Genomic DNA, 26,616 nt, shown 5'->3' on the forward strand with positions numbered 1-26,616 from the left:
GTTCTGCCATGCTTGCTTCACAGATCTTCTGCCTTTCTTGTTTTCTTCCTACCTCCAATGTGTGCAAATGGATATCATTCATATTAGGGATATCATGAAAGTCTGATCAGCTGGGAGAGCAGGAGCAAGGACCAGTTTGACCATCAATGCAGTAGAGATTTTCCCTTTCTGGTTTTCACAGTGCCCCATAAGATCAGACTGGCCTTCGCTAGGATTTTTGTAGAGGGCTGGAAACTACATAGGACCATGGTCTTTGTTAATTTTTAAGTTGGGGCCACTTTGGATCCAAATGAGCTGAAGGAGAGCCACCAAATATCTTCCCATGAGAGGCAATGACACAACTGATCACTGTGTGTCAATGACATCCACCCCACCAGCTTGCCTTCAGACTTTTTATTACATATCCTCAAGGAGAGGAACATTTCCAAATATGTTCTCTTCATCTGTTGAGAAATGTCTTTTCCTTCAAGCAAGTGTCTCTTCCTCCCATCCACTTCCCCATTTCTTCCATGAACTGGGTAGAGAGGCAGAGAGTAGCAGAAAAAAATAGCCAGAATGATGATGAGAGTTGACCCAGAGGTCTCCAGGAGCCACCATTGGCCCCTAGGCCTTGTATTGAAGAACACGGACATAGGACAAGTATTCTCCACTTTTCCGCCTTTGTGCCCTAACCCTGCTCTAGAGGAATCACAGGGAAGTTGTCTCCAGAAGGGTTAGATTTGCACATATCATAATAGGAATGAACCTCACTCTTCAACCAGGATATATGGGTATGATCTCAATCTCAAACTTTGTCACTAGTGCTTGCGTTAGTATTTCAAGTGTGCCAAAGGGAGCATCCTTCAGGACTCCATAGGGGTAATTTAGTCTCCAGACCTGTGCAATCTTTAGGTTCTCTACTTTGGCTGCCAACAATGGTTCTAATTTATATCAAACTAGCCGTTAAGCCCGTTAAAATTGGCGAGATTTCCAACTACCCTCCTCGCCGCCGCTCCCTCCCCCCTCCGTGCAGGGCCCCCTGCACTGACCTGACAGTGCCTCTCACCTCCGTGTGAAAGCGCTGCAGGCAGCAGCAGATCGCCTGACAGTGCCTCTCACCTCCGTGTGAAAGCGCTGCAGGCAGCAGCAGATCGCTCTGCAGGGGGCCCAATACGGAGGAGGGTGGGAGCGGGGATGGTGGGGGGGAGGGTGGAGGTTGGTGCGCGCGATGTTCGTTTCCAGGCAGCAGCATCCGACAGTGACTCCGACTCTGTTTCCCTCTCTGTTCCGCCCTCTGACGTCATCACATCTTGACGCGAGGGCGGGACAGAGAGGGGTCTCTACTGCGCATTTGCAGGTGAGTCGGTCACTTGCCGTTTATATGTTTGATTGAGCTGATTGTTTTTGAGTCATGGGAACATTTATCCATTAGGAACTGGAATTAAACCCCTCAGTTAGAATATTAAGCTGAAGTCCTTATCTTGGTTGCTTCATGCCTACAATTAAAAATGTTATTGCTGTTGTGAAACAGATTTTTAAAAATATGAGGTGGATATGAAATTTTAAACACATCTTGCTGGAGTCTTAGGTGTGTTGGTGATTGCTGTCTTTGTCCCCATATCCCACAGCCTCCTTACATTGTTGTGGGCCCATGTTCTCTCTGTGTTAACTGACGTCTGCAAACAGCAGCGGACCTCACCCACGTATAACAAGAGGCTGCAGTTTGCCCTGAAGGTGAGTTGTCTTCACAAGTGTCTCTGGGAGGGAAATGGCTGTCAGCATCCCATCAGGGCCATCGTTAGGGGAGGTAAATCCAGGCAACTGCCACACCCCGCTGGGGTAGCCCCTCCAATGGCAATAAAGGCCCTACCCTATGGTCTGATCTACAATTCCAGGTGAGAGCAGGGTGTAACATCATTGAGCCATCTTTTGCAACACAGTTGTGGTGCCGGGACCAGGCCTCTGATATAGCCTGCATGGGGCTGAGGAAATTCTGCTCTTTTTGAACTCAAGCTGCAACCCCAGGTGCCATGGGTACTTGAGCACCCCCAAATATTGAGCAAACTCCTTCGCTGTGTCAAGGGAGGGGTAATTTGTTTTGCGTTTAGTACCTTCAATATTTTTGAAAAGTTGTTTCCTATAGCTGCAACTACTGAGGCCAGGGAGGTATGTGGCAAACTGCCTGCATTACCCTGTTCCCCTTTTCACCATTAAATCATGAGGACTTCCTTCAAATCATAAGATTCTTGGGAGAGGAGAAGCAGGGGTATCTGACTCCATAAGCAAAACTTCAGCTTTTTGTGCCCCTCCCCCCCACCAAGGAGTTCCTCAAAGCTCACCCCCCCCCCATGTCCATCATCTCCTCTTCCCTCCCTCCCCAGGTATTCAGCATCTCTCTCCTTCCATACTTCCTCTCCCTAAAGTGTCCAGCATCTTTCTCCTTCTCTCCCACCTTGCTCCTGCCCTTGCCCTAAGATGTCCAGCACCTCTCCCCTCCATCCAACAACTTAGGTGTTCAGCATCTTCTATTCCCTCCTCCCTATTCCATCTTCCCTCCCTCCCAAGGTGTTGAAATGGCTTCCCTTCCCTGAGGCAGCCCTGCTGAGGTACCAGCATGTTTAAAAGACTCACCACCACCAGCATCCACTCATGGATCAAGGCCCCATGCTGGCAGCGATAGGCCTTTTGTAGACATACTATCTTCCCCCCACCCCCCAAAAAAAATTGTGCTGCCCCAGGCAGACACCTAATCTGCCTAGTGGTTGAGCCAGCTATAAAGGGAGACACCCCCCACTTCCCCCCGACTCAACTGTGGCACAAAATGTGAAGTGTCCCGTAGAGCACTTTCATTTCAGCCCCTACATCCTCCTTCTCCTCCTTAGAAGCCAAACTCAATACAAATTACCCTTCTAAGGACATGTGGGAGGACGACAGAATCGATAGATCACCCCAGAAAATGGAATGAATTTTGGAGGTATAACTCAAGGTGAGGAGCAGGCTGAGTCGCCCTTGTATGCACTAATGTTTTATTTTCTCATGCCTCAGAGCCTGGAAGTTTGCTTTCATGGAGAGGGATGTGGATTGCCACTGGGAGACCTTCACACTGCAGCTTTCACTGTAAGAACCTGTACAAAGCACTGTAACATCAATGATGGAGACAAGGGACATCTGACTGGTAGATGACAGCAGTCGAGTCTAGTTTGTAGGATTTTATGCTTCTGATCAGCTGCATGCAATAAGCAGTCAGGCTGTATTTATTTATTTATTTATGAACATTTATAACCCACTTTTTTCCACAATAAGCAGACTCAAAGTGGCTTACAATGTACAGGAATCAATTACAATTACAGTAGATAGTAGTAGGTAGTATCTCTATCCTAAGTAGGTTTCCAACCTCTTTTTATTGATGGTGACTTGCCATTTTCTGCCTTAGAATGAAAGCAGTAGATGAGTCTAGTCCCTCTAGCCTACATCCTTCTCAATTCCATCTGAGGAAGCTGATTGCACTCTCCCCTCCTCAAAAAAAAATAGATGCATTGGTAGTCACAGGGTCCAAGATGCAACATCTGTCCTAATAGCCTTTCACAGTGTTGGGGATATACTGAAGAAAAGTCTGATTTTAAGGTTAAAAATTCAAATATGTCAACAAATTTAAGCCAAAACCAGTGCTACCCACCTCCCCATATTTGTGCTTCACCTGCAGGTCCTAGAGAGTGAGCTGGAACTCTACTCCTCCAGCAGTCGGAAACTGATCCAGCAGTACTACAGCAAGAGGCTTCAGCAGCAGGTAAAAGACCCTCAGGAGTGCTGAGGTTTCTGGTAATTGGGGGTTGATATACACAAGATCTCCAAGGCTACATGTAGCATCCTACTCTTCAGGTGGTTGGGGTCAGAATGGTAAGACATTTCCAGCTAGAGAGTGCTAGACTTGCACTTCTCTCTTGTGGCTGTAAAACTGCAAATCTGTTGTGAACCATGGAGGCGGCTGAGAACATAAGAACATAAGCATTGCCATATTGGAACAGACTGAAGTTCCAGCAAGGTCAGCATCCTGTTTCCAACAGTGGCCAATCCAGGTTACAAGTACCTGGCAAGATCCCAAAACAGTACATTTTATGCTGCTTATCCTAGAAAAAAGCAGTGGATTTTCCACGTCCATCTTAATAATAGCTTATGGACTTCTTTTTTAGGAAGCTATCCAAACCTTTTTTTGTAAACCCCGCCAAGCTAACTGCTTTTACTACATTCTCTGGCAACAAATTCCAGAGTTTAATTACACATTGAGTGATGAACTATTTTCTCCAATTTGTTTTAAATTTACTACTTTGTAGCTTCATTGCGTGCCTCCTCGTCCTAGTATTTTTGGAAAGAGTAAACAAACGAATCACATCTACCCATTCGACTCCACTCATTATTTTATAGGTCTTTATCATATCTCCCCTCAGCTGTCGTTTCTCCAAGCTGAGGTGCCTTAGCCACTTTAGCCTTTCCTCATATGGAAGTTGTCCCATCCCCTTTATCATTTTTGTTGCCCTTCTCTGCACCTTTTCTAATTCCACTATATCTTTTTTGAGATGTGGTGACCAGAATTGAACACAATATTTGAGGTACGGTTGCACCGTGGAGCGATACAAAGGCATTATAATGTCCTCATTTTTGTTTTCCATTCCTTTCCTAATAATACCTAGAGGAGTGTGGTAGCCGTCCACTCTTAAGGTTATCAATAGAAATCAAACAAATCACCGGTTCCCCCTCTTTGATCACCTTATTCTGTCACACGGGGAGCCCCAGCAGGATTCAGGGAGTCCTAGAGAAAACATATTTAGATTCAAACGTTGTTATTGAACGATCAATTAGATACATACAGGCATCAAACCTTCTATTTGTTTAACATTTTATATAACATTCCTTTCCTTCACCTACCCTCATGCTTTCATCCCCATAATAATAATAATTTGTACCATATATTAACCCAATTGAGAGAGGTATCCCCTAAACTAAACATTTAAAATGCACATACTACTAGACAATAATATTTCTATCAAGACTCTCCCTCCCCCCCCCATCCCCATTTCACCACAATCATTCCAATTAAGCCCATTGTGTTAACAAGACATAAAGCTCCATCCATAGTGGTTAAGCACCAGTCTTGCAATACAGAGGTGGCCGGTTCAAATCCCACTGCTGCTCCTTGTGATCTTGGGCAAGTCACTTAACCCTCCATATACCTCAGGTACAAACTTAGACTGTGAGCCCTCCTTGGACAGAGAAATATCCAGAGTACCTGAATGTAACTCACCTTGAGCTACTGCTGGAAAAGGTGTGAGCAAAATCAAAAAATAAATCAAGGTATATCTTTGGTTATATTGTATGGGTCTAATAGCTACCATTTCTTCCTTCCTAATCTTATCCTTCCCCCCCCCCCCCCCCACCCTATGCAGAACCAATAATGCACATGATCAAACATGAGAGGTTTGTGCTTTGATTACTTCCTGTAATATTCAGTCCCCTTTCCCCGTTCCTACCCCATCTACCACCCCCCCCCCTCATAGAGTTGGGCTAAAGAGTAGGTTTGAATTAAACCTTTTATGAAAGGTCTAAATTATTAGTCACCGTACTTTGTACCTTAGAGGATAGACTTTGGATATAACTTTCCCATATTAACCAAAATTGTGTTTTCCTTTGCTGACTCGTTTTAGCTTCTTTAGCTTCCAACACCGTTAGTGCATGTAGAGCATTCCACCAGTGCCAAAGAGAAAGCATATTTAATTACATAGTATCTTCTTGTCGTTGAGCAGTTCTCTCAGGGTTATAATCTTCCATTTATTTTAATTTTGCTCTCTTCTTTTGTGTCATCTTGGGCACTTGTAAGACAGAAAAAAAAGCCCCAAGCCTGCTACTTATCCTGGGAGCTTCAGGTCCACAGTCTGTGCTGCTCTTTTCTCCTTCAGAATAGTGCTAAGCCTCAGTGGCGTTCCTAGGATGGCTGACACCCGGGGTGGATCGCCGATGCGCCCCCCCCCCGGGTGCAGCGTGACCCCACCCACCCCCGGCGAAAGGACACCCCCCCCTCCCGGGTGCATTTTTACGTGCTGGGGGGGGTGCCGCGCGCCTGTCGGCTTCGCTCGTTCCATGCTCCCTCTGCCCCGGAACAGGAAGTAACCTGTTCCAGGGCAGAGGGAGCACGGAATGAGCGGAGCCGACAGGCGCATGGCACCCCCCCAGCGGTGTGCACCCGGGGCGGACCGCCCCCCCCCCCCTTGGTACGCCACTGCTAAGCCTCAGTCCTTTGAAAAGCAGGCTCCTGCCTCTGAGCTAGGACTCTCAGCCTCTCGTGCCACAGATTCTCCCTCACCCCAGAGATGCTAAGTTACCCAGTTCCAGGACCAGGGGCGTAGCCAGACCTTTCATTTTGGGTGGGCCCGGAATTTGGATGGGTGGACCTTCTCAAATCCCCCCTCTATTGTCCTGCATCTTTCTCCTCCACTCCCAGATCCTGCATTCCCCGCTCCCCGAGGCCCAGCATCTCTCCCCTCTCTGAAACTACCCTCATACCTCAGTACTTTCGACAACAGCAATGTACATCCACTGCCTGGCCAGCCCCGCAGGCTTCCCTCTGCCACGTCCTGCCAGGTAGGAAGTGAGGGCAGGGCAAAAGAAAGCATCTAAATGTGACAGAGACATACATCGCAGCTGAGGTAGAACAGAGAAGGCAGGTGCTGTGGAGCTGCAAGCGGGAAGTAAATACCAGATCCGGAGGTGGAGGAGAGGGAGAGAGGGGAGTGAGGCAGCCACTGTTGAACTATCTTGGAGGCCAGACAAGGTGGGTCTGAGTGTGGTATTTGTAGTCCCTGATTCTACCCATTGAAAGCAGTGCTGCAGCTCACATAATGCATCAGGCTAGGGTTGTCAGAAATCAAGGACTGGCCTAAAACCTCCCTCCTGGAGTTTGGTAACTTGACAGCTCTGTCTCGGACCTTCCCCCCCCCCCCCCCCCCCCCATTTCAAGAGTGATACCCTTAAAGGTAGGCATTTGCTCTTCTTTCACCCCCTACTTTTCAATGATATCACTTTGTTACTACTACTACTACTATTTATCATTTCTATAGCGCTACAAGGCATACACAGCACTGTACACCATACACAGAAGACAGTCCCTGCTCAAAGAGCTTACAATCTAGATAAGACATGTAAACAGACAGAACGATTAAGGGTAAGGGAATAAATAGGTGAGGATAAAGGACAGGGCAAGTGAGTAGTGGTTAGGGGTCAAAAGCAGTGGTAAAGAGGTGGGCTTTAAGTTTGGACTTGAAAACGGCTAAGGACGGGGCTAGACGCACGGGCTCGGGAAGTCTATTCCAGGCGTGAGGTGCAGCAAGGAATTGGGCTTTACAGTTTTGGTTGCATTTTCTGAGGTTCCACTAAACAGGATCCTAATAGTTTCAGGGCCCGATGTGCAAAACTTACCAGCAATGTGCATTTTTGACCAGTTCCAGCCGGTTCAGTGAGCATGGTATTCAGTGGGAGATGCACAAAGGTGCTGTGCTTGCTTTTTAATGCTCACAGCAGTGACAACGGGAATAACATGCTAATTTATTTAAATGGGCTATTCAGTATTCAAATGTGCATTCCAAGGAATGCACAGTCCTTTACAAGCGATGCACAGAAAGGCCTGCCTACCTTTACTGAGAGAAATTTTACGGGGGGTCTAGAGCAGCCGTAGCATGAAAGTAGCTTCTCAGCGGAGCAGTCTGCTTGTGTTTACACGTGTGTGTTATGCGTGTGTCCCACTGGATTCCTTAAAATTCCATGCTGAACTTAGAGAGAAACTAGGGGGCAAGCTGCAGACACGCCGGTAGTGCAGGCTCGGTTAGCGGGGGTTACAGTAGTGCGCAGTGCATGGAGTAAGATAGCTGCTGGAGATGGGAGTTGCAGCTGGTGAGTGTTTCCTATACCCCTGCCTTCTGTGGGCAGTGGGGGAAGGTTTCCTAAGTCAGGGTGTTTTCTTTCTCCCTCGCCGTGGCTGTAGAAATGGCAAATAAATGAGTTTTCTGCACAAGAAAAGACTCTCCAGTTTAAGGGAGCGTTGCTGTGCCAATGAGAATGTGGAAAGGAACAGCTGCCTGTTACTTCCTCTCTGGTCAGTGGTAGCTGGCGGGTCAGTAGGTAATAACACTGCAAGTCATTTTTGGAGCCACATCCACTGCACACACTGTCAAGGGCTTGCACATATAAGTACATAAGTAATGCCACACTGGGAAAAGAACAAGGGTCCATCAAGCCCAGCATCCTGTCCACGACAGCGGCCAATCCAGGCCAAGAGCACCTGGCAAGCTTCCTAAAAGTACAAACATTGTATACTTGTTATTCCTGGAATTGTAGATTTTTCCCAAGTCCATTTAGTAGTGGTTTATGGACTTGTCCTTTAGGAAACCGTCTAACCCCTTTTTAAACTGTGCCAAGCTAACCGCCACACTTACCGATTGACTGCTATGTGCCAGGGGCATAGCCAGACCTCGAGGTGGGAGGGGGCCAGAGCCCAAGGTCAGGGGGCACATTTTGGTCCTCAGCCCTGCCACCACCCCCATCCTCTGCCTCGCTGTCCCCCCCTCCGCTGCCTCATCACCCTGCTCCTCCCCACCCACTGCCGTCGCTGTTAACATATCTTGGCTGGTGGGGGTCCCCAACCCCCGCCAGCTGAAGCCTTCGTCTAGCACTGGTCTCTGATGCCACTGCATTGCCTGTGCTGCTCTCTCTCTCTTCCTCTCATGTCTGGCACGCTCCTTTTAGTGAAACTGAGAAAATTCACTAAAAGGAACATGCCGGACATGAGAGGAAGAGAGAGCAGGGCAGGCAATGTGGCGGCGCTGGAGACCAGTGCTGGATGAAGGCCTCAGCTGGTGGGGGTCCCCAACCCCCGCCAGCCAAACCAGGGGCCCAGAGTAAATTTGGGGGGCCCAGGCCCCCGTGGCCCCACGTAGTTAAGCCACTGCTATGTGCATGCCCTGGCACTTTCCCTACAGAGCCGCACTCTAAAAGTCCGTGCATGCGATCTCTTTTGAGAATCACTTGCTATTTCCACCTCAGCAATTTTTACCGAGGTGGAAATAGCAAGCAGTTGTTTCCGGGGACTTTTGTGCATGGGGCCCTCAGTACTAGAGTTGCCATTGCATGTTAATTTCTGTTTTTCCATTGGCTAGCATGGAACTACTACTGAGAAGTATGGGGCTGTGACCGTGAAAGTCGTTTATCACCATTCGGAACAGAAACTCCGAGTAGAGGTCCTCAACGCGGTCAACCTCATCCCACTGGACTCGAATGGTGAGTGTCGCGTTCTGAGCAGCAGCCCAGGGGTTAATGCATGAGGAGAAAGAGATTTTGGGCAAAGTTCTTGCTTGTGCTGGCGCAGTCTGTGATGAAGGGAAGACACCCCTTAATTCTGTAAGCTTGCGCCCAATTTTACACGTAGCGTGCTAAGTTGTGCATGAACGTTATAAAATAAGGGCAGTTGCGTATGTAACTTAATAGCTTAATTGACATTAATGACCAATTATTGGCTGTAATTGGTCTTAATTGGCACTCAATAACAGTCGGTATTCTGTAATCTGTGCGCACAAAATCCAAAGTGCGCAACGTCAAGGGGGCATGGATCTGCGAGGGGCATGGGTGGGTCACGGGCGTGCATGCCCAGATTATACAATACTAGCATTAATGCACCTAACTGCCTACATTTAGGCATGAGCATTTATAGCAGCCATTGAGCCTAACTTTCGGTGATCTTTACAGAATTACCTTCACAATGCAGGACAAATTCCCTCCAGGGAGGCTGCAGCATTTAAGCAGGGCCCAGGGTTCTAATGCCTTTGTCTACTAGCAACAGTTACAAAGTGGCAGGTTGATACATTTATGGTAATGCACTTCCTTTGGTTGTAGGAAGACTAATTCTGTAACAGACTGCTTAACATGTGCAGCAAATCTCTCTATATAAAAGGCAACACCAACGTTCTATGAAGCCTCCAACCGGAAGTGTGAAGGGGGAGAGATATCCGGTTTCCCCATGAGTGTCTGCCCCGCCCTCGCTCTCTCTCTAACACAGTGAAGGAAAACAGCAAAGCAGGAAATCAAATCGCTCTCTCTGTAACAATGAAGGACTCAGAGGGGGGAGGGGAGAAAGGGCAGGAACACACACACTCCCACATGCACACAGAAGAAAACCTTGCTAGCCTCCGTTTCATTTGCATCAGAAACGGGGCTTTTTAGAGCACGAAATCAAATCGCTCGCTCAGTAACAGTGAAGGACTCAGAGGGGGGAGGGGAGAGAGGGCAGAGGGCAGGGACACACACACTCCCACATGCACACAGAAGAAAACCTTGCTAGCCCCCGTTTCATTTGCATCAGAAACGGGGCTTTTTTACTAGTATGTGTATAAATGACTCCAGCTTTCAAAGGGAAAGGACACTCATACTTTCTTTAAACATTAACCCACCAAAGTTCCAAGACAGCAGCAACAGATTAAACCCATCTGAGTCGGCAAGATTTCCTCTTTCTGCTTTATGAGAAATGGGTAAAATAAGAGCAGATAACAGGCAGGTACTTCTCAGCCTGTTTCAACTGCCCCTTTTGGACCAATGGAGACTTTTGTTAACCATCCTTGGGCTTGGGTGGTTGGATCTGATGACAGCCCCACCAGTGGCGTACCAAGAGGGGGGGGGGCGGTCCGTCCTGGGTGCACGCCGCTGGGGGGGTGCTGCGGCGCGCGCCTGCTGCGACAGTTTGCTAACTTCTCTCGTTCGCTGCAGCTCCCTCTGCCCCGGAACAGGTTACTTCCTGTTCCGGGGCAGAGGGAGCTGCAGCGAATGAGCATGCACCCGGGGGGGCTCTTTCAAGGGGGGGGTCTTTCGCCAGGGGGGGGGGTCCGCGCTGCATCGGGGGGGGGGGGGCGATGCACCCAGGGGGCGGGGCGCCGCCCCGGGTGTCCGCCCCCTAAGAACGCCACTGAGCCCCACTATATTCTTTTCCAGATGAGGAAGGGTGGAGGAGTGACCTAGTGGTTAGAGTAGTGGACTTTGGTTCTGGGGAACTGAGGAACTGAGTTCGATTCCCACTTCAGGCACAGGCAGCTCCTTGTGACTCTGGGCAAGTCAGTTAACCCTCCATTGCCCCATGTAAGCCACGTTGAGCCTGCCATGAGTGGGAAAGCGCGGGGTGCAAATGTAACAAAAAAAAAAAAGGGTGTGTAGAGACTGCTGGGCTCCCATATTACACTCAGCTTGAATTCTGGAGCTCCACCTCCTCCCCACCCGTATGCACAGAGCGCATTTGAATGCAGAGGATGCTGGGGTGAGAGGACAGACATTAATTGTTAGGCTGGGGAGCCTGGTGCCTGGCTGGAGATGCAAAGTCAGCAGTGTTGGTGAGATGGCTCAACAGAAAGAACAAGGCTTGGTTCCAGCAGCCAATGGAAAGACTGGCTACTCTTGATTTGATTTGAAAAGCAATTGCTGACGTGGGAAAACTTTTGTTACCACATGTGAATACCTTAGGAAGTAAGGTTACCCAGCTGTAGGCTAAATAAAGAGGTAAATGACAACAGCTGGACATATTATATACAATACATGTTTATCCACTCCTACCCTAGGCAAGATAATGATCAGGCACCTTTCTGACCTCATTTAGAACTCTCTTTAACTAGTCCCTTATCATCTTACTCCTATGTTATCCATCTAAATGTTCCATCTTTGCTTACACCCTATGCCCTCTGTTAAAATGTTTTATTGTGTATTGTGTTGGCATTGTAAGTAGTATACTATGCCATACTTTGTACTGTTGTTTGAATATTTTTACTGCTGTAATTGTCTATTGCTTATGTTTGACTTATTCTTTCTGTACACCGCCTTGAGTGAATGCCTTCAAAAAGGCGGTAAATAAAGCCAAATAAATAAACAAACAAATAAATAAGTTAGTGGAATTATCTACCATTAAATTGCAGGTTGAGAAGCTTGAACAGTTAACTGAACCGCACAGACTTTGCAGGTTATTGTTAAAGGTTTTTCTTCCCTGCAACTTCTGAATTCTTAATTTTCCTAAGATAGTTCCAAGTTTATTCATATTTAATATATCACCCTTGAGAGGCTTTTCAGGGTGCCTTTGTTATATTCATTTACCATATGTTGTTATGTTCACTTTGTCTGTAATTCCTGGAGGTTTATCCTAAGGTTCTTGTTGTTATCCACATTGAACTATTGGAGTAAATGTGGGTTATAAATCCCTTTATAATGTGATGTAATTAAAACATAATAGCATCAAATTGAGAAAGCAAATACAGTTTTTTTTATAGAGAACAGAAAGCAAGACACACACAGATCATCAGTTAAAAGCGTCTTGAAACAGGAAAGTCTTAAGAGTGGCTTTAAATTTTTCAAAAGATCTTTTGAGGCGCAGATGAAGGACTGTCTTCTGTGTATATGTACGTCAGAAGTAGGCACAGAGAAGCCAGATCTCCTGCTACATGATAAACACTTATGCATTCCTGGGGGCGGGGAATAGACAGTGCGGGGGCGAGATTGGCACAAGAATCAACACTGTCTAGATGTTCTATCTTTGCTTACACCCTATGCTGGCTAGCAAAATGTTTTATTGTGTATTGTGTTGACATTGTAATGTAGCACACTATCCAGCTTATTTTCGAAAGAGAAAGACGCCCATATTTCGACCCAAATTGGGAGATGGGTGCCTTTCTCTCATGGGTGCCCAAATCGGTATAATTGAAAGCCGATTTTGGGCGCCTCCAACTGCAGTCTTTCGCAGGAACGAACAAAGTTGACGGGGACGTGCCAGAGGCGTGGTAAAGGCGGGACTGGGGTGTGCTTATCAGCCGAGGACAGCTGGGTGCCCTCGGCCGATAATGGAAAAAAGAAGGGCGGCAGTAGCGAGAATTTGGGCCGCTTTTTTTGGACCCTTTTTTTTCACGAACAAGTCCCCAAAAAGTGCCCCAACTGCCCAGATGACCACCGGAGGGAATCAGGGATGACCTCCCCCTGACTCCCCCAGTGGTCACTAACCCCCTCCCACTAACAAAAAAGAACTTTAAAAACTTTTTTTTTCCCAGCCTGTATGCCAGCCTCAAGTGTCATATCCAGCTCCATCACAGCAGTATGCAGGTCCGTGGAGCAGTTGTTAGTGGGTGCAGTGGACTTCAGGCAGGTGGACCCAGGCCCATTCCCCCCCCCCCCCCACCTGTTACACTTGTGCTGGTAAATGGGAGCCCTCCAAACCGCCCCCCAAAACCCACTGTACCCACATCTAGGTGCCCCCCTTCACCCATAAGTGCAATGGTAATGGTGTAGAGTTGTGGGCAGTGGGTTTTGGGGGGGATCAGCACCCAAGGTAAGGGCGCTATGGACTTGGGAGGTATTTTAATTTTTTGTTTTACTTTGTACAAGTGCCCCCTAGGGTGCCCAGTTGGTGTCCTGGCATGTGAGGGGGACCAGTGCACTACGAATCCTGGCCCCTCCCATGACCAAATGCCTTGGAGTTGTTCGTTTTTGAGCTGGGCGGCTTCAGTTTCCATTATCGCTGAAAACCAATACTGCCCAGCTCAAATCCGCCCAAATCCGATGCATTTGCTCGGCACCAACCGTATTATCGAAACAAAAGATGGACGCCCATCTTTTTCGAAAATACGGTCTGTCCCGCCCCTTCACGGACCCGTCCTCGGAGATAGTCGCCCATGGAGATGGGCGTCCGCGTTCGATTATGCCCCTCCATGTCATAAGAACATAAGAGTAGCCATACTGGGTCAGACCAGTGGTCCATCTAGCCCAGAATCCTGTTTTCCAAACAGTGGCCAAGCCAGGTCACAAGTACCTGGCAGAAACCCAACAATGTCATACCTTGCATTGTTATTTTTGTTATGTTTGATTTATTCTTGCTGTACTCTTTTGGTGAATTTCTTCAAAAAAGGTAATAAATAAATATGTGATGATCACTGATCCTTCCCAGCACATAGTTACATGTGCCTTGGAGCAGGTGTAAATGTGTGTATCTAAGTCCCCTGGCGTAATTGTTAAAAGACGCTCAGATGCACTTACAAAATAGGTGCAGCCTGGGCACTTTGTTGTGCAATTTCCCTGGATGGGGGTAATTAAAAATGCCATTTATTCACATAAAATATAAATGGATGTATGTGTGTGGAAATGGCTCATTGTACACACTCACATTTCATATAAAATTATCCCCAGAGTGTGATAACATACAACAGTCCATCTGCAAAAGATAAAAATAATTTTTAAATAACAGTAGCATTTTGTCCATAGTTTTCTGCATGTTAGTGTTATTTTTTAAATAGAATCAGCTCAGTGGACTGTTCCAAAACACAAAGTAAGCCTTTAGTACAACACAGCTTTTCCTCCTGATACGATGTAAAGTGCTACACTGTAGTGCTATTCACACACTGAGGATTGATTTCAGCTTAGGTAGACTGAAAAGCCTTATGGAGTCTGGTGACCAATGTTCCAAGGAAAATCAAAGACCTTCTCATTTTTGGCTGGCACCGATCCTCACCAGCAGGCTTTTCCATGCTGACTTTTTTTCTACTTTTCATCTTCCCCCAGGTTCTAGTGACCCATTTATTCAGCTAACGCTGGAGCCACGCCACATGTTTCCTGCAGTGGAGGCACGGACGACACAGTGCAAGAAGAAGGACCTCCATCCTCTGTTTGATGAAGTCTTCGAATTGTACGTAACTGATTGCCCAGGAAAGTGGGAGCGTCTCAGTCCTGGGCATTTTGCCCAGTGTTAATTACAGATAGCTTGCCTCTGGGGGAAGAAAAATTCGAAGTGCATGGGAAAAACAATTTTGAGGGGAAAGAGAGATCTTCAGCCAGGGGAAACCTGTCCTGGGCGGGACCTAAAACCAGGTCAGGACATGTTTTATATTTGTCATTGACAACAGGCAAAATAAAACAATAACAACTTTTCTACTTCGAATTTTGCTCCTAACTCTTTTTTTTTTTTGGTTACAGCCTTGTGTACTTACCCATGTTGTGTGAGCTGCACTGGAATTAAGGCGCAATTGTATAACTCTGTGTCTCCATTTAACATCATGAGGCCGTGCAGTAGGAGCCTATTGAATAAATGAACCATTGTTCCTAGATTCCATTCTAGAATGTTAACATAACCTGGTATCTCCATGCCTAACGTATGTGCACCTGCCCTTAGGTCAGCCATAGAGCTGGAGTAAGCATGGGTGCCTGAGTACGACAAGGATGCACATAACTTAAGTTACATGCATAAGTGGGAGCCCTGCTTACCGCAGGCTTACCGCTTGCTCTTCTGGGACTACCATCTGCCCAACGTGGCCACCGGCAGTAGGCCCGCCCTGAGCGCACACTATTTCTGGGGGGAAAAGAAAACCCACGGAAATGGCTAGTGCAGCAATAACCCGACGGTAATCAGGCATTGCCATGCGCTGCCCAGTTACTGGTGGGTTAGTGTGAGAGCCCTTATGGCCACCTCAATGGATGGCAGTAAGGGTTCCCTGTCGCATGGCAACGCGGTAAGAGTTATCTCACCGCATGGCCATTTTGTTTTGGGGGGGGGTGGCTTTTACCGCCTGTGGAAAAAAGGGCCCTGGTGCATGGGAAAAACGGCCCCCACTGCTACCCCAGGGCCCTTTTTCCCACATCTTAGTAAAAGGATCCCAGAGTAAGTTAAGCAGGTATTTGCAGAATAGCACTTAGGCAGAATTGTGGCATTTTATGTACATTTGTACACACACATGCCAGTATTCTAAACCTCTATGCACATAATGTGCCCATCAGTGCTTTTTTTTTTGCTGGTACGTGCCGGTACAGCATACCGCCACCTTTTTTGTGAGATCCGGCTCACCTGCCCGCTCCCTTCTGTTTGTGCACCCATGCTTTGAAATCTTTAATTTACCCGAAGTCGCGGCAAACCAGCAGGTAAAAGCAGCAGGCAGGCAGGCACTAGCAGGCTGGCTCGCCTCCTCATCGCTTCCCTTCCCTCTCAGCGTGTCCCGCCTTCCTCTGATGTAATTTCCTTTCCGTGAGGGTGGGATGCGCTGAGAGGGAAGGGAAGCAACGAGGAAGCAAGCCTGCCTGCCAGTGCCTGCCTGCCTGCTGCTTTTACTGCTGTTTCGCCATGACTTCGGGTAAATTAAAAATTTCAAGCCAGGGAGCATGGGTGCACGAATGGAAAGTTGGGGAGCTGAGGGCGGGCGGCAGGGGGGGGCTGGGGTTTGAACGAATCGCTGGACGTGGAGGGGACGGGAGGGGAGGGCAGAGGAGAGAAGAATCGCTGGACATGGATTTGAGGGGAAGGCAGGGAAGAGAGAATTGCTGCACATGGATGGGAGGGAAGGGCAGGGTAGAGAGGAGAATCGCTAGACATGGATGGGAGGGGAGGGCAGAGGAGACATGCTGGACATGGATGGGAGGGCAGGGGAGAGGAGAATCGCTGGACATGGATGGCAGGGGAGAACAGGGGCAGAGGAGAATCGCTGCACATGGATGAGAGGGGAGGGCAGGGGAGAGAGGAGATATACTGGACATGGATGGGAGGGGAGGTCAGCGAAGAGAGATTCACTGGACATGGAGGGCAGGGGAGAGAGGAGAATCGTTGGACATGGATGAGAGGGGAGGGAAGGGGAGAGAGGAGAATTGCTGGACATGGATGGCAGGGGAGGACAGGGGATAGAGGAGAATCGCTGGACATGGGAGGGAAGGGCAGGGGAGAGAAGAGACGTGCTGGACATGGATGGAGAGGAGAGCAGGAGATAGAGGAGAATTGCTGGACATGGATGGATGGAGGTGTTGGCGGGGAGAGTGGAGAAATGCTCGACTTGGATGGATGAGAGAGGAGAGAGAATTATTGCTTTATATGGATACAGGGGAGGGAAGAGAGAGGAGAAATGCTGGACATGGATGGAGGGGAGAAAAGAAAAAAGAAGAAGATGCACATGGATGGAGATGAGGGAAAGGGAAGAGAGGAGAAAAACTGCACATAGATGGAGAAAATAGGCAAAAGTTGGATCCACGTTATACCTCCTCCAGTCAATTCCATGGAAGAGGACCCAGCTTTTACTTATGGATGTAGGGCAAGAAATGAAGAAGAAAGGAGGAAAATAAAGAAATAAATGGAAAGGAAGCCCTGGAAACGGAGTTAAGAGAACAGATAGAGAGCAGCAGAATCAGAGACTGGGACCAATATGGATAGAAAAACAAAGTCACCAGACAACAAAGGTAGAAAAAAATAATGTTATTTTCATTTTAGTGTTGGAAATAGGTCCAATTTGACATCTGCTGTCTTATTTTGCACTGGGTATGCTGGAGCTGTAACAGCTTACAGAAATTATTTATAATGAAAAAAAAATCACTTAATTTTTTTCTCCTATACTAGTATAATATTTTCAATGATGTCTGTTTATATGCGCCATGGCTGGTACAAGGGGTGTGGCTATAATAGGGGTGAAGCCATAGGTGGTGACCCCGCCCATAATGAGTACCGGCACCTTTTTTTCTACAAAAAAAAGCACTGGTGCCCATACACATGAGCGTTTAATTTACAGAATTGCCTTTCAGGTGCTTAGGCATAACTTTCTGAGAGTGCCACTACCACTGAACTCATGCTGAGGATGTCTGGGGTACAGGAGGGGGAAAATGGGTGGAAAGTTATAGTCCTATCCTTTCAATCCTGTCCTCTCTTCCCTCGCTCTAGACTCCCTTCTTCTCTCTCTCCCCCCCCCCCCCCCCCCCCCCCCGGAGGCACTCATTTCGCTCTCTCTCCCTCTCATCTCTTACTGAAATAGGTCTTATGTGTCCTTTCAGTTTGGTCTCCCCCGAGCAGTGTAAACAAGAGGGTGCATGCCTCCTGCTCACAGTATTTGACTATGACACTTTGAGATCTGACGACCTGGAAGGAGAAGCATTTGTAGCACTGCACAACCTCCCGGGACTGAAGGAAGAAGATCAGATAGATTTCTACAGAGTCACGCAGACCCGACTCCCATTAATCCACCCCAAAGCCAGCGGTATGTATGTCTCTTTACCTTCCTCTCTTTATCAGTTCTTCCAACACAGCACCTGTAAGCCAATGACTGTGGCAGTGAACAGTTGAGCTGGTACCAAGGAGTCAGCCCAATGGGGTGGAAGATTTGCATTAAAAGAGTTGGGCAGCATGCAGGCTAGAATGATGATGTGCTGTCTGACACATTCATCAGCTCTTTCACCCTTCCCTTTTACTGACTCTGAAAATACACTCGTATTTATTTTGTAACGGCTAGCCTTGCATGATGTCATACTCATAACAAGAGGCCAGCCCAGTGACCACAGAAGCAGTTCTCCAGGCAGGAAACTGCATGATTAATTCCTGCCTCTTGCTTATCAGGTTAGTCAGGGTATGGCAGCGCTCTCATAGCCCTTGTGATACGCCCAGTCATTGCTCATCAATGCCAACCATTATGAGGACTGTGAAGCCTTTGTCCATGCTTCCTAGCTCAAAAACTGTTGGCAGATAGAATCTGGAACCAAGATTCTGGGTAGTTGCCCACCAGAGCTTTAGGGACTGTAGCCCCTATAGGCAGTGGTGTAGGAAGGGGGGGGGGGGCGGTGGGGCGGTCTGCCCCGGGTGCACGCCGCTGGGGGGGTGTCGGCTCCGCTGGTTCCCTGCTCCCTCTGCTCCGGAACAGGTTACTTCCTGTTCCGGGGCAGAGAGAGCAGAGAGCCAGCAGAGCTGACGCAGCTCCCAGCGACATGCACTTGGGGCGGTTCGGCCCTCCCGCCCGTCCTTCGCCGCTTTCCTATGTAAGTACACGCTCCGGAGGGGAGGGGGGTGCGCAGCAGCGACCCGCCCCAGGTGTCAGCTGCCCTCGCTACGGCACTGTCTATAGGTGAAGGTTTAAATTGAGTTGGAAGCTCAAAAAAGGAGGAAAGAGCACTAGATGTTCATTATGAGGAAATGGGGGTTTCCAGTGGTGTGCCACTAGGTTTAGTTGTTTTCAACATTTTTTGAAAGTTATTGTGGAAAAGCTTTATTTTTGTAATTTGATTTGTATAATTTTTCCCTGGGAAAGGCTATCAGAAAGATAGCCTTGTGATAGGTGTCATGGAGAATGAGGAGGGATCTAGTGAACTGAAGAATACTCTAGACCGAGCAGTGGTTCTCAAACCTGTCTCCTGCATATTCATTGGGAATTTCCTGAAAACCCAACTGGCAGGTAATCTTCCAGGACAGGTTTGAGAATCACTGGTCTTGCGTATGGGCAACTAAGATTTAATGCAAAACTAAGATAAAATAATCCAGGGGCCATGTTTGAAAGAAGAACAAGACTTGGGGGTGATCGTACATGATGATCTTAAGGTGACCAAACATCTAGAAAAGGTGACTGCAAAAGCCAGAAGGATCCTTGGTTGCAGGAGAGGCTCCTGCCTGATTAAATCACAGTGACCAAGCCAAACCCAGGTATTCAGCACCACTTACCCAGATAGTGTCATAGCCCTTACCAGTTGGTGCTAGAACAGTCAGGAGGCAGATCTGAAAGTTATCTGGGCACTGCAGATACTCAGTGCCAGTACCCAGATACTTTACCAGGAATGCTGGACAGCACAAAAAAAAAAAGAATTGTCATAATTATGTCCAGTTAGCCATCCAGGGTAAGATAATGCCCAATAGAAGCACAGATATGATACTACACCTTTAGGAGTCCTACAATGATTCCTACTAGAATAACCATTTACCCGATGCAGGCTTCATTTTGAGTGCCTGATCTGGGTTAAAGGCAACACACGTATGTTTCAACTGGATAAACTGAGTTACATACTAATAAAGCCGGGAAACTTTATTTTTTTAAACTCATGAAAACAAAACTAGGACATTTATTTTATTTATTTATTTATTTGTTGCATTTGTATCTCACATTTTCCCACCTATTTGCAGGCTCAATGTGGCTTACAATGTTCCGTTATGGCATTCACCATTTCAGAGTCGAAATTACAGTTGGTGTTACATAGAGAATAGAGTTGACATGATAAAAATAAGCAGACAGGCATAGAAGGAACCAGTCAAAATAAAGGTAGAGTGGTGATGTGTTACAGTCACAATTATTGAACGTTATGGTATGCCTTGTTGAAGAGATATGTCTTCAGAGATTTACGAAATTTAGTTAGTTCATAGATTGTTTTTAAATTACGTGGTAGTGCATTCCACATCTGTGTGCTCGTGTATGAAAAGCTGGACGTGTGTGTTAGTCTGTATTTCAGTTTTTTACAGCTTGGGAAGTGTAGATTAAGGAATGTGCAGGCTGACCGTTTAGCATTCCTGGGTGGTAAGTCAACAAGGTCTAGCATGTAGGCCGGGGCATCTCCGTGAATGATTTTATGAACTAATGTGCAGATCTTGAACGTGATACGTTCCTTAAGTGGCAGCCAGTGTAGCTTTTCTCTTAGGGGTTTTGCACTTTCGTATTTTGTTTTTTCCAAATACGAGTCTGGCTGCAGTGTTCTGGGCTGTTTGAAGTTTTTTGATGATTTGTTCTTTGCAGCCAGCATAGAGTGCATTGCAGTAGTCAAGGTGACTTAGCACCATTGATTGTACCAGGTTGCGAACGATGACCCTCGGGGGAAGAAAGGTTTTACTCTTTTAAGTTTCCACGTTGAGTGGAACATCTTCTTAGTTGTATTCTTCACGTGACTTTCAAGTGTAAGATTTCGATCAATGGTAACTCCGAGAATTTTCAGGATGTCTGACACGGGGAGGGAAAAGTTTGGTGTGGTTATAGTGGTGATTTTACGTGTGTTATGTTGTGAAGTAAGTATGAGACATTGTGTTTTTTCTGCATTAAGTTTCAATTGGAATGCATACGCCCACGAATACATGACATCTAGTAATGTTTCCATTTCATCCCAGTAGGTCACCTTTGGCTGTAGAGAATGACACGGGGACGGGGATCTGCGGTAAACCGTCGCTGCTTCATCCCGCCTTTTCAACTTTTTGTGAGTGGGATGAAGCAGCGAGATGGACTGGGGCAGCCGGAAGCAGCTGTCTTCAGCGCTGGCTGTGCCGCGGCTCACTGCTGGAAACAGGAGAGATAGCTGGCGGACCCGAGGGAAGGGAGAGAGAGCTCAGATACCTGACTACAGGGACAGGGAGTAGGAAACCTCAAAACAAATCAGCCAAACCCGTGAGCTATTTCTTCTACATGCTCGTTCTTTATTGTTGGTATCATTTTTATTTGATCCCACTTATATTTTCAAACATGCCGGCTTGTGTGGCCTATGGATGTACACAGAGAGGGAGTATATAGTAACGGAATAACTTTTATTTTATTTTTTATTTTAATTACATTTGTACCCCGCGCTTTCCCACTCATGGCAGGCTCAATGCGGCTTACATGGGGCAATGGAGGGTTAAGTGACTTGCCCAGAGTCATACGGAGCTGCCTGTGCCTGAAGTGGGAATCAAACTCAGTTCCCCAGGACCAAAGTCCACCACCCTAACCACTAGGCCACTCCTCCACTGTTGCTACTATTTGAGATTCTACATGGAAAATTCCACTAGCAATTCCATGTAGAAGTCAGCCTTTGCAGATCACCAATGTGGCCGCGCAGGCTTCTGCTTCTGTGAGTCTGACGCAGGGGCGTATCTGCGTGGGGCCTCAGGGGCCTGGGCCCCCGCAGATTTCGCCCTGGACCCCCCTACCGCTGCCAACCCTCCCCCTCCGTTGCTCGCCTACCTTCGCTGGCGGGGGACCCCAACCCCCGCCAGCCGAGGTCCGCGTCCTCCTGCCGCTGCCGGCTGCCTTTGGTCCTTTCATTTTTCCACTGAAGCTGGCGCCGACGAAAGTTTCTTTTGAGTCTGACGTCGCTGCACGTTGTACGTGCAGGACCTCAGACTCACAGAAACAGAAGCCTGCGCAGCCTTCTACATGGAATGTTGCTAGTGGAATAGCAACATTCCATGTAGAATCTCCAATAGTAGCAACATTCCATGTAGAATCTCCAATAGTATCTATTTTATTTTTGTTACATTTTGTACCCTGCGCTTTCCCACTCATGGCAGGCTCAATGCGGCATACATGGGGCAATGGAGGGTTAAGTGACTTGCCCAGAGTCACAAGGAGCTGCCTGTGCCGGAGGTGGGAATTGAACTCATAGGTAGAGTAATATTTTGCTATAAATTGTAATCTGAGTGTCATTTGGAAGGATTGGTAATAGGGACCCACAGAGAGGGGGCACTGGAAATGCGGGAGGGGGTTGCTGGAGTGGACCCATGGAAAGGTAGGGGGCTGTTAGACCCGAAGGGGGAGCTGGAGAGAAGGGAGAAATGTGCTGGGCCATTGGAGGGAGGGCTGGCTGTAGGGAAGAGAGAGAGAGGTGCTGGACCCATGGGGGGGGGGGGGAGGTAAGGCTGGAGGGAAGGGAGAGAGGTGCTGGACCTGCAGGGGAGAAAGGGAGGGGAAAGGACACAGAGGGGCAATGATAGGCATGGGAGGCGGGTATATGGGCACACAGGGAAAATGCTAGACATCATGGAAAATAGGAACGCAGAAGGGAGATGCTGGACTTGTGGGGGGAGGCGTAGGGACACAGAGGGGACATAGGTGGAGGGGATAGGGATAGGCTTAGGGCTATCTCTGGCCAGGGGGCAGATGTCCTAGTTGCACCCCCCTAACACCATCTGTGGCATGTGAGATCTTTATATTTTGTACCGTATAGGAGGAAATGTTTCTGTGGTGTGGCTTCCTGTAGTTTTAGGCTAATATATGTTTAAATATCTCAAGGGCATTTATGTATAGGAAGAGAACCTTTTTCAGCTGAAGGAGAGCTCTGGAATGAGGGGGAATATGACAAAGTTAAGAGGGAATAGGCTTAGGAGTAACCTAAGGAAGTACTATTTCACAGAAAGGGTGGTGGAGGCATGGAATGGCCTCCCGGTGGAGGTTGTGGGGTCGAGGACTGTTCTAGAATTTAAAAAGGCATGGGATAAGCATGTGGGATCGCTTAGGAAAAGGAAGGGGTTACAGAGGATGGGCGGACTGGATGGGTCATATGGCCTTTATCTGCCGTCGTGTTTCTATGTTTATCATTTTTGGTCAGCTATTATGTATTTGGCATTTGTGTTCAGTGTTTTTGTGACCGAGGTATTGTTAGCATGAATTTTCTATGTAGCATTCTGTAGTAATTTGGCTTGTTCAGTTTTCCTGATAGTGGAGGGGATATTTGTGAGTGGAGACAGGGATTTTGTTGACCCTTGTCCCGTATTGTTTGTGATTTATGAAACGACAGTTGTACAGAATATTGTTTCTTTTTATACTTTAATAAAATGATTTAAATATAAAATCAGAACGAGGCTTGTGCAGATGGGATCTGACAGAGTTCACGGGGGACGGGGCAGAGACAGGGACAGAGTTCACGAGGACGGGGCAGGGATGGGGACAGAGCTTGCAGGGACGGGGACAGAGTTCACGGGGACTAGGCAGGGACAAGGATAGAGCTTGCGGGGAAGGGGCAGATATGGGGACAGAGCTTGCAGGGATGGGGACAAGGCAGGGATGGGGACAGAGCTCACCGGGATGGGGCAGGGACAAATTTTGTCCCCGCGTCATTCTCTATTTGGCTGTTACTGACTAACCTGGTGTGCCCTAGTTTTGCATCCAATCCCTACCTACCTCTGAGATACCCTTGGGTAGAGCGCTCCTACCTATTTCTTTTAACTCTTGTCTTCTTTTTTTGTTTCCAGGGGACCAGCTCCTGCAGCTTCTGGAGGGTCGTAAAGGGGACAGGGAAGCTCAGGCCTTTGTGAAAATACGCAAACAGCGAGCTAAACAGTCCAAGGAAGCCCATTGATAGCAGCCAGCGGAAAATCACTCAGATAGCCGTATCTTCAACTACATGGTCAAGGGCCCTAGTGCAAACTGACTTTCAAGCATAGTAGTCAGTTTTGCGTAGGCTCAAACACCCCCCCCCCCCTCCCCACACTCCCCATTGAGCAAGCTCCTTCACAGTGTTCAGCAAGGGAAATTTGTGCTGAGTTTAGCACCTCCAATCATTTTCAAAAGTTGGATCTCATAACTTCAAGAGCACCCCCACGGCAGCAATACGCGCTGGCTTTTAGATCACGTATGGGGCTATAAATATTTATAAACAGTAGGGCTAGAGAAGGAAAAAAATGTATGCTAATGTAACACATGCATATTTATTATAGATAGCCTGTAAGGTCAATAGAATTGGTTTGGGAGCTGCTGCAACCTTAGGCTAGAACAAAACAGCCTATGAGAATCCATCAACTAATTTAACTGCAAATGAGACAACCTGGCATGTTCAGTGCCTGAGGGATAGTACAGGAAAAGGGGTAAAGGGTCATGAATTTGATATCACCAGCAAGATGCCAAAGAAATGTACGTAGTGTTAAATCATTTATGGCCGGGCTTCTCAACCAAGTCTTTGGGACACACCTATCGTACACACTTGTAAACCACTGCGTTTATCCGCATGCAATGGTTGGTGGAGATGAGAGGAAAAACCTCATACTACTGCGGCTTAACACGGTTGTCTTGACCGGAAAAAAAACAAACAAAAAGTTTCAAGCCCACAGTGAAAAAGTAATCATTGGCACAAAAACCTCTCATAAACGTCTACCCTCAATACGTTCATCAACAACACTTATCTGTTCAGTGTTCTGCTGCTCCGTTTGAGTGCTCCGCACAGTGAGGTCCCGACGGACCCGTTTCGCTTCAGCTTTTTCAAGGGTCCTCAGCACCTGACCCAAAGAGCTACTATCCCGTAGCATGTTGGCGATCACTACAGTTAGGATTCTGTTTGCACAAGTTCGCCATGGTTTTCCAAGCTTTGCATAAAAGATCTCGACAAAACACACCTCCTTTCAAAGTTTTAGAAATAGTGCTAGTATAAGCCTTCAATAAGTAGTTAATATAAAGTAGGAAAAAGAATGCTTTTTCACGTGTCAGTGGAGTGTAGTCCTGTCTATTTTTATATTCCACATACGCCTGTTGGGTTCAACGTGCCGGTTTTTCCCTGCAGGCTAAACGCTACTTGTTTTCATGCACTATCGCTATCAAGCGCCGGATGTTATAGGTAAATTCAATATTTACACACTAAATTCCATTGCATCGGCGAATGTGACAGGTATTATGACTCCTGACGCAGGCACATATGCCGAAACATGGCCGTGTCGAGTCTGTTATATACTAGGTGATTGGATTTGCTGACAGGGTTAAAGATTTTTTATTTTATCCTCGTTGCCTCACTTCTTTTGTCTGCTGTTTAATATGCGTGACATGCTGGCTGGACATTTTGAGGTGGATCTCTTCTGCTAGTGGGACTTTTGGGATCCCCACTAACCATAGTGAAATTTGTGCTAACCTTGGTTGGCCTGGGGGAATTAGAGGGGCCTGAGGCAAAAGTGGAGGGACCTGGGCCCCTTCAGAGCCCGAGCTACATGTGGCTATGCGTGGATATGCCTCGTATAGATTTGTATTGAATGGAGGTAGTTCATGCAAATTTATCTCATGAATATTCGTTTTGGATATCCTGAAAATCTGACTGGCTAAGTGTGTCCCAGGTACTGAGTTGAGGACCCCTTCTCTATCGAAACGTTCTCAAAAATAGGTACAGAGCAAAATTAGGATGTTTCCCCTTATCATACAATAAAAATATTCAAATTCTGGTGTTACTTCAGTAAAAGCAACACCACAAACTACATCTCAAAAAAAGAAAAGAATGAAGGGGGATCAGGCCTAGGGTGAGTTGGGAAACAGAGGTGATTGCAAATGTGGGTTGGAAATGGCTGGGTAAGGTGTAAAGGGGAAGAGTGAAGATAGGAATAGACCCGAGTAAAGCCCCTGGGGGGGGGGGGGGGGGGCAAGAGTGCAAGGAATGACCTTACGTTGTATCCATAAAGTACTCTTAGCAAATTCTGTACAAAAATAATCTTCAGTTTTACAAATGCCTTTTTAGTGTATTGCATTTAAATTAAATTATTCAAGTAGCAATTTATATGTTGCATTATTATAATATTAAAATGTTACATTTTTGGTGCCAAATTCTCCCAGGAGTAATGTTTGATCTCCTACTGTGCAACGTACAAAAACATAAAAGATGAACATTTCCAAAAGTTGACATATCAATAAAATAAAAATAAATTTCTTTGCTTTATTGTTGTTTTCTGTTTATCAATCATATTCTCTTTATATCACTTTCCTCAGGAGTCTTGTCCTTGTCCTCCCAAATTCCTGCTTTCTCAGCCCTCTACTCTAATATGTCTCAAGCCTCTCCTCCTGGAGGCACACCTAGACAGTTGGGTTTTCAGAAATATTGCAATGAATATACATGAGAGAGATTTGCTTACAGTGGGTCTCAAATATATGCAAATTTCTAATGCATATTCACTGTGGTGATCTCGAAAACTTGACTGGCTAGGTGTATTTGCTGAGAAGTGTTGCTCTACTGAATCACAGCATCCTTGCTTTCCCCTCATTTGCCCCCTACCTGCTTTTTCCAATGTTATTACATTCTCCTACTCAGTCCTAAACTCCTTATTCCCTGCTCCCTACTCCCTTCTCCATACCCCAACTGAACTCCTGGTCCGAGTTCTAGCTCTTT

At 47.1% G+C, this 26,616-nt stretch overlaps 1 protein-coding gene across 4 annotated transcripts in view; it reads left to right on the plus strand.

Moving 5' to 3' along the window:
* The window catches only part of UNC13D (unc-13 homolog D), a 118,077-nt gene extending 91,798 nt beyond the window's left edge, over positions 1-26,279 (plus strand). For all 4 annotated transcript variants that reach the window (XM_030208244.1, XM_030208245.1, XM_030208242.1 and 1 more), the window contains exons 27-33: positions 1,608-1,713; positions 3,025-3,096; positions 3,683-3,766; positions 9,180-9,300; positions 14,593-14,716; positions 17,827-18,029; positions 23,735-26,279. In XM_030208244.1, the coding sequence (XP_030064104.1) occupies positions 1,608-1,713; positions 3,025-3,096; positions 3,683-3,766; positions 9,180-9,300; positions 14,593-14,716; positions 17,827-18,029; positions 23,735-23,841 (817 nt within the window). In that variant the 3' untranslated portion in view covers positions 23,842-26,279. The remainder of the gene's footprint in view (positions 1-1,607; positions 1,714-3,024; positions 3,097-3,682; positions 3,767-9,179; positions 9,301-14,592; positions 14,717-17,826; positions 18,030-23,734) is intronic.
* Positions 26,280-26,616: the final 337 nt, after the last annotated feature.

The sequence above is a fragment of the Microcaecilia unicolor genome, chromosome 6, assembly GCF_901765095.1.
Source record: "Microcaecilia unicolor chromosome 6, aMicUni1.1, whole genome shotgun sequence".
Taxonomy (NCBI): Eukaryota; Metazoa; Chordata; class Amphibia; order Gymnophiona; family Siphonopidae; genus Microcaecilia; species Microcaecilia unicolor.